This window comes from Cynara cardunculus (genome assembly GCF_001531365.2).
Source record: "Cynara cardunculus var. scolymus isolate 2C chromosome LG 3, CcrdV1, whole genome shotgun sequence".
Taxonomy (NCBI): domain Eukaryota; kingdom Viridiplantae; phylum Streptophyta; class Magnoliopsida; order Asterales; family Asteraceae; genus Cynara; species Cynara cardunculus.
In genome coordinates this window covers 1610421-1618380 of record NC_037530.1, presented here as the reverse complement: position 1 = coordinate 1618380, position 7960 = coordinate 1610421, and the positions used below count along the sequence as shown (strand labels likewise).

Below are 7960 nucleotides of genomic sequence, written 5' to 3'. Positions count from 1 at the left end.
GGAGAGTTTTAAAATACCAAAAATATCCTTGCATTAAGATTTTAATTTAAAATTACCAAATTTATAAATTTTCTAATTTATCTATTGATTTGTGGTTAATRTTKRTTCTCACAGTTACCACAAACAACTCAGTTCTCCCTTGAATAGTCGTCTACTTCCATTTTTTGACATTAATGTAAAATCACATGTGATTTCAAACATTAACGACATTTTTCTTGTTTTATTAAATAGTTAACAATCTCATTTGAATCTTCATCTAGTCATAATACACATATGGTGATAAATGTTATGATTTAATATAATTGGTAAACATCGATTTATGACATTATTGTCTAAGACAAGCCATCACATCCCATATTTTTTTCTTTTTGAAGTGTATAATATTTGATATACGACAAATAACAAATAAACTCACACACCCTCATCACATTTGGTGAGGTTTGAACCCCTGACCTCTTAGAAGGCCAAAGACTACGATACCACTATGCCAAAGGCCCTTTGATTCACACCCCATACTTGTATAATGAACATCATCATAAAATTAACCACAACCATTGTAAAGGAATACCTACACAAAAAACTTGTCTTAGACCTATAACTGGATACATTACTATTCATAAATAATCTTAAACTGTAACACAATGAGTTAAAACGCATTGTGATTGATCTCCATCTTAGCACTCAGCCACACCTTCTCTTTGACCTCGTCACTTTGCCCTCTTCTTAGTTATACGCCATTAGTCGGTTAATAAACTCGACAAGGTCATGGTTTTTCAAGTGAAACATTGTTCAAAAATATATCATATCAAACCATAGCACTTAAAAATCGACTTCCTTTTGCAAACACCATCACCTGACATTTTATGTACGCGAAACTTGTTATCCAATATACCAAAACGCTTTCATATATAATACATAAATTGCCACGTCTTGCATGCATTCATACAAACATACTATCTGAAGCATTTCGTAAAACAATTATGCATACCATTTTATACGACACTTCCACACAAGAAAAACAATATACTCTGCATGATTTTTTTTCTTCTAAAACAATACAATTTGGGCCATTTGACCTAATCATATTTGAACTCTTCAAGTACAAAGGCATATTTTGCTTGTATCGGGGTTTTTTATTATTAATTAACCTGAATATTCAACCCACTATGCGAGCCGACTAATTCTAGGGCGACCATCTACTTTGCACATAGCCCGGAGTCACCGCATTTGAACCTCCGTGGCCAGAAGGGGATTTTTATTCCTCCTTGGATTTGAACCTGGGATCTCCTGAGTACTTTTGACCTTTGGAGTTAAGCTCAAACCAATCAGGCACCACCCTTGTGGTTGCCAGGGCTTAATGTTCCCGCCAAGTATATAGGTACTATTCAACTTGTATCCCTATTCAGTGTATACATGTTAGAGTACACATCTAGTTTGTATCGTCATTTTGTCTATTCCCACCAAGTGTTATTTTATGGTTTGTTCAAAAGTATCATTTCATTTGACATTATTCTTGTGGAAAGAAGTTCGATCATGAGTCCAATTAAAATTCAAAACTCCATCTTTAAACTTGGTGGTTCGACATCTTTCAATCGGGTTTTGCATACCCTTCGACCCCTAGAACATGTTTGTTGTTTTCTTCTCTAAAGTGGTGGTCTCTCGTTTTTACAAGATGTATTATTTTGTTTCATTACCCTTTGTACATGTCATTTTTCTTCTGTCTTCCTATTTGTCCTAACGAAGTCAAAAATCCTCATTTCATGTTTAGGCCCCGAAAACATCAAACATCATATTAAGTATCTTAGAGGGTGTTTGGTTCGCTTTAACGAATGAAAATAAGACTGGTAATTAAAATAGAGTAGAATATGAATCATTATTTTCATTCTATTCTATTCTATTATATTATCAAAGATTCTTTAAAAAATTAACTAATAATAAAAAAATAAAACAAAAAAGAAACTTGATAGCCACCTAATCCATTACATCATATTATCTTTATTCTTTCCAATGCACGTTTTGGTATACGAGAAGAAGTAAGAGGCATAATTAAAATGAAAAAGGAAAAGTTTCTATTCAATATTCCCCCGAAATTGAGAAGGAATGATTTTTAACCAAACCTCTCATAATAATTGATTAATTTTTTGAAACCAAACATCATTTTTCATCCCTTAATTGAACCAAACATAATCGATGATTATCATTTTCATTCATTACTTTCTAATAACCCAAACAAAACAATCTTTAGGGGTCGTTTGTTTACCTCTACCTCTAAATTGTCAAGAGGTAAATCTTGTTCGGTAAAAAAAAAAGTTGTCTCTTAATGATTTTAAAACCCTTTGAATGATTTTGTATCATAAGCCCCCCTTAACCATTGAACGTCCGAATTTCATTTTTAAACAATTATATTTTATTTTATACTATATCATAAAAACATCTTAATCATTCTGAGTTCTGACCACTTAATCATTATGCTTATGCAATTGTCAAACATCCCCTTAGTTTAGTATAATAAGCATAGTTAAAATTATAATTACAAATTTTCTAGGTTTTATTATAGAGAAAAAGAGTTAAATGGAAACCAACTTTATATTAATTCTTATATTTCATCATAGAGTTTGAAAGCATAGGTGTTGGGTAAGCCTGCTTTCAGATAGCAAAAAGAACCCAGGCCCAGGTGTTGGGTGTGAAAATACTCCCAATCAGGCTTTTTTCAGACTATTCCCAACTTTCTCCGGCCCAGGCTTTTTGGGCTTTTGAAAAAGAAACTTGATTCAGTCAGGCTTTCAGGTCTAGGCCTTCTCGGGTTTGGTTAAAGTTAAACAGATATTTCGAATCTGAGTACAGTGTCAGTAAGTTTTTTGACAAAAGGTAGAAAACGTTCATTGCCTAGACACAGCATCATCAGCAATGATCCATGCTTACTGTAAATTACAAGCCCATCACTAATAGAGATCAACAACATAAACCAAATACACAACAAATTTTGACCTAAATTCATGGGGTATATGAGAACAGGGTTGACAGAATGGCTATAGGAGTTGAGTCTCAACTTAAAGATTAGATTGTTACAGATACGATGTGAAGAAAACCACCTACGACTTCACCATCACCACCGCCATAATGGCATCAGACAGCAAAAGGTTACTACAGTTGACAAGGGTACATAGTAAACCCACGATAGATAGAATAAGGAGCCATTAGAGCCTAAGCACTGTAAAACCTGTTCATGGGTCAAATGCAAGTCCTGACATGAACCCTATAGAACTAGAAGGACACCTCAAAGAACTGCCAAACCCGTAAACTTTAGTAGCTATTAAGTTTCCAGACAAATGTACAAAGATCTTCAATCAAGTTTCTGTTTTCAAACCTCCAATAATCAGTTAAAGACGATAATGGAATGCAAGTATCCATTGATCAAAGAGTACAAGCTTAATATATAGACAGGCATGTCCGAATCAACATTGTTATAAATGCTTTTCTTTCCTTTCCTTCCCCTGTACAAAAACTCAGAACACAATTTTCCTTTTTCCCCCTACTTCCCTTCATATAAAAAACTTGAGAACACAGCGTTAGTGATTGCTTGATTATGGATAGCTCCGTTCTCGAGTTTTTTTATATTGAAGGGAGAGAAGGAAAGTAGTGGGGAAAGAAAAATTGTGTTCCTGAGTTATTTTTACAAGGGAAGAAAAGAAAAGAAAAGCATTTATAACAATGTTGATTTGGACATGCCTGCCTATATATTAAACTTGTACTCTTTGATCAATGGATACTTGCATTCCATTAACGTCCTTAACTGATTATGGGAGGTTTGAACTTGATTGAAGATCTTTGTACATTTGTCTGGAAATTTAATAGCTACTAAAGTTTGTGGGTTTAACATTACATTAAAAATTGTGCTAAAAGTCACCTGAACTAAATAGAGAAGATCTAACAAATGTATATTTTGCTAATACTCTAACTTCAATTACAATGATTCCACAATAACAGCAAACAGAGTTTAGGTCAATCACTAACCAAAAACCAAATTCAAAAACGATGCAAACATCGTTCAATTGAAGAACTGACGAACCAAATTACGGTCATAACTCATAAACATGAAATTCAATACTTGAAAACACAGATGCAAAATATGTATATAAAAACTGAAAGTGCATTAAGATTCATAAAAAAGTCTAGCATTATCATTCACCAGCTGAAAATCGAGAAATAACAGAACAAAATCCGAAACGCAAAACAACTTATCTTTTCCTCAGAATCGGAGCTTCGAGAAAAACCAACGGTTCTTTCCGGTCTTGAAACGCTCCTCCAACCGTGCTTTCGTCTCCTTGCAAGCAGTCACCTTCTTGTCATGCGACTGAAGCGCATCGACCGTGACGACATCCTTGAGATCTACGTCGAGCGTGTACCTAGTCGGCATGATATGGTTGTAGTTCACGAGCTTGATGAATGCCTTCACGCGAGATTTCTTCGCCGTCTTCTTCGCAGAATCCTTTCGGATCACCTTCTTCGGGTACTTGGCGATTCCGGCAACGAGACAGTGACCATAGGGACGGTCACGAGTTCCGTCATCAAATTGTCTTACGATCACCGCTTTCCGTCCGGCGAAACGGCCGTTGAGAACCACCACCGCCTTGTTCGGCTTCAAAAACTTCACCATTTTCGCCGCCGCTCCTCTCTCACACACAAGTAGATTCTTGTTAGGGTTTTGGAGAGTACATTATTACGCAAAGGCTCCATTTTATAGCATTTGTTTTTACAAAATGAACCCCAATCTTTGCTAAAATTGCGTAAATGCCATTAGGTTTTAAAGTTTCATGTAATTTAAAGTTTATACCCCGATCTTTTAATATATTGCATTCAAGTCCTTTATATGCTTTCGAACTCTTTTTTTTGGGTAATCGTAGGTTTCCAGGCCAAAGATTTTCAAACTTTGCAAATAGCCGTTAATTTCATAACACGTTTTGATGTTAAATTAAGGGGTTTGTTACCCGATGCTTATCTGTAAGCGCTTATCGGTAATAGTCAATATTTTTCATTAACTTATCGGGTAAGATGAAACAAAATTGTATGAAACAATTTATTCGGTAAATACTTACTAGGTAAGAGACTTTTTGACAGTTGTTGAATGGTTTGATGCATAATGATTAAGTGGTCAAGATGATTAAGAGGCTTCCATGATATAGTGCAAATGAAATATAATTGTTTGGTAATTGTTTACAATACAATTAAGGCGTTGAATGGTTATGGAAGGCCCAAGATACAAAACCATCCAAAAGGTTTTAGAATTATTAAGAGACAAACTTTTTTTTTACCAAAGAAGATTCACCTCTTAACGATTCAGAGGCTGTCTCTTAATGGAACTATTAATGGGTAAAAAAACAACATGCATTATGCTCACTTATTGGATGAGACTTTTGGTCCTTGTTATTGCTTTTATCTGGTAAGATCCCCAGACATTGTCATATTGATCCGATAAAGTAAGTTGACTTACTTACTGAGTAAGTGTTTTAAAAACGGTTCATAAATCAATTGAATTTATCGTAATAGCAATCAGACATGTCAAGGAGGCTCTATTTTTCCAAAAGAGGGGGCAGTAAAACTAGGGGTGCTCAAAAACCCGACCAACCCGATGAACCTGATATTACGAAATAACTCAACTCAAAAGCAACCCGATGTCTAATCGAGTTGTAAAAATTTCAAACCGTAAGTATTGGGTTATTATTATTTGAACCCGACCCAACCCAATGAACCTGATATTCTTCTATTTCTTGGATTTAATATGATTGTTGAATTTCTATTAATATATACATTAGACGATTACACTTTCACGTACGCTTTTCATATACACATGTTTCCAATATATTTACACCCCTATATAACTCATTCATATATATGTTCAGTAACTGTTAACATATATATTAAATTGACAAAATTAACTGAATGCGATATACGTAAGAAGTATGAATAAGTTATATCAAATGGTTGATAATAAAAAATAAATTATAAGTAGAGAAATAACATATTCAAGGTTAGAAGAATATTTTAATGTACCAAAGTATCACTCGACCAACCCGTACGGTTTGAGTTGGGTTGGGTTGCACTTTGGTTTGGGTTAGGTTAAGATTTTTCAAACGCAAGCATTGAGTTGAGTTGAGTTGAGTTGTTCAAATGTCTTCAACCCGATCAATGACAACCCATGAGCACCCTTAGGTAAAACGACACTCCTTTTGTGGAGAACGAAAAATAATAAATAAAAGAGTAATTCGTCTACCCATACTTGGGCTATCGAAGGAGCTCAATCTTTTAAAAGGTCAAAGGTCTAAACCTTATTAAACGTATCTAAGTATTTGTTGTATGTAAAAATAACATATTAAACACAGTAACAAATTTTTCCTTGTTAACTAAAACTAAGATTCAAGAGTTGGATTAAATTGAAAACTTGAGTACATGTTTTAATTCATCGATGTAAAACTGAATAAACAGAAAACACAACTTAAAAAACAAAATAAACGAATCAAACATTTGGCATACACTCGTTTGATCCGTAGGATTTGATTGGATTTGGAGAGATTTAAAGTCGAATTTCGTTTAAATTCCATGTCTGATTTGAAAGATATCATGATTTGAAATCCTACAAACACAGGATTTCAAGATCCCACGGTAGACTCAAATCGGGGTTGGGACCGGGGATCCCCAGTAAACTCAAACTAACGGATATTCTTTATGGGTTTTGATAAGGGTTTGACCAGGGACGGGATGTTAATCCCCGTTCCCACCGGGGCTGGGGCTGGGGCCGGGGGATGTTACTAAAAACCGGGGCCGGGGATTACAAAACCCGCCCCATCCCCGCCCCGTTGCCATGCCTATTATTATCCCACCTAAACATATTTTAATCTATTATCCAACCTGTCAGTCCGCTAATTATATAAGCCAAGGGAAGCAGTTTATTACAAAGACACAGGCAATCCCACCTGTTGCTTTTTTTCTTGTACATTGTTTCTACTTTTTTTTACAAAGATGCAACATTCTTGCCTACCTCAAGAAAATGATCAAAACTCTCTCTCTAACAGTCGAGCTCGAGCCGAGCCTATTATTATCAGTCTTTTAAACTGACCCGTCTCCTAAAAAAATAGGCCGATATCATCAAACAAAAATTGTGGCCAAACAGATCGTAAACGGAAGTAAAAATTGTACACATCGCAAATAAGCTAGAGCGCGAAAACACATTTTGCTGCAGCTCAGTTGCATTTATCAAAAGAATCACACCTACACTGCCTGTTTGATAGGAGATCCCGATCCCAGGTGTTTATGGGAGTACCCGATCTTCACTTAGATCAGTAGTCTTCGTATATCACTGAAGTTTGATTTTAACGCTCCGAGGAAAGCACCTGCAAAAAGAACATTTAGGACCCGGTTTGTAACACCCGGAAAATATCGAGCAAGTTGATTTCCCAAACTTATTGATTTATCCTATGTATAGCTAAGGATTAGTATTCAGGTGTGGGAAACATTTGGTTACAAGTTTAAGAATAAGAGGAAGCCTTAGGTGGGAAAGCAGTAAACCGGGTGGGTTTGGTGCGGGTAAACCCGCATGAGGGTCGCCAAACCCTCTGTTTTGGACAAACACTGAGCAATTTTTGGGTCGTGCCAACAGTGAGAAAAGCGGGTACCATGCGGCCCCAAGCCGCATGGAAGTTGCCTGGAGGGTTGTTGCTAGGTGGATCCTCAGGCATCGACCGAGTCCCTCTTGAACTGCTACCTTTTTCTTTGCCTCATCATCACCTCATTACTTTTTCCCATTTTCCTTCACCTACTTCCATCCTCCATCTTCCTTCTCATTTACTTCCAACCAAGAGTTGCATTAATGGTGGGTTTTTGTTGAAGATCCAAGATTTCATTTAGTGTTATTGAAAAGAATCAAAGTTAGTGATCAAGCTTCAAGAACCCCCCCCCCCCCCCC

The 7960-nt window shown here is 35.9% G+C and overlaps 2 protein-coding genes across 3 annotated transcripts in view; both read right to left on the bottom strand.

Annotated features, from left to right (window-relative positions):
* Positions 1 to 3967: 3967 nt before the first annotated feature.
* LOC112510494 (60S ribosomal protein L27-3-like) lies at positions 3968 to 4706 on the bottom strand. Its single transcript, XM_025115926.1, has one exon. It carries the CDS (start codon positions 4655 to 4657, stop codon positions 4250 to 4252), a length of 408 nt encoding a protein of 135 aa, XP_024971694.1. The 5' UTR covers positions 4658 to 4706; the 3' UTR covers positions 3968 to 4249.
* A 2222-nt stretch (positions 4707 to 6928) lies between these two features.
* LOC112508813 (dihydrolipoyllysine-residue acetyltransferase component 1 of pyruvate dehydrogenase complex, mitochondrial) overlaps positions 6929 to 7960 on the bottom strand; it is a 13142-nt gene continuing 12110 nt past the window's right edge. For both annotated transcript variants that reach the window (XM_025113595.1, XM_025113596.1), the window contains exon 23: positions 6929 to 7388. In XM_025113595.1, the coding sequence (XP_024969363.1) occupies positions 7330 to 7388 (59 nt within the window). In that variant the 3' untranslated portion in view covers positions 6929 to 7329. The remainder of the gene's footprint in view (positions 7389 to 7960) is intronic.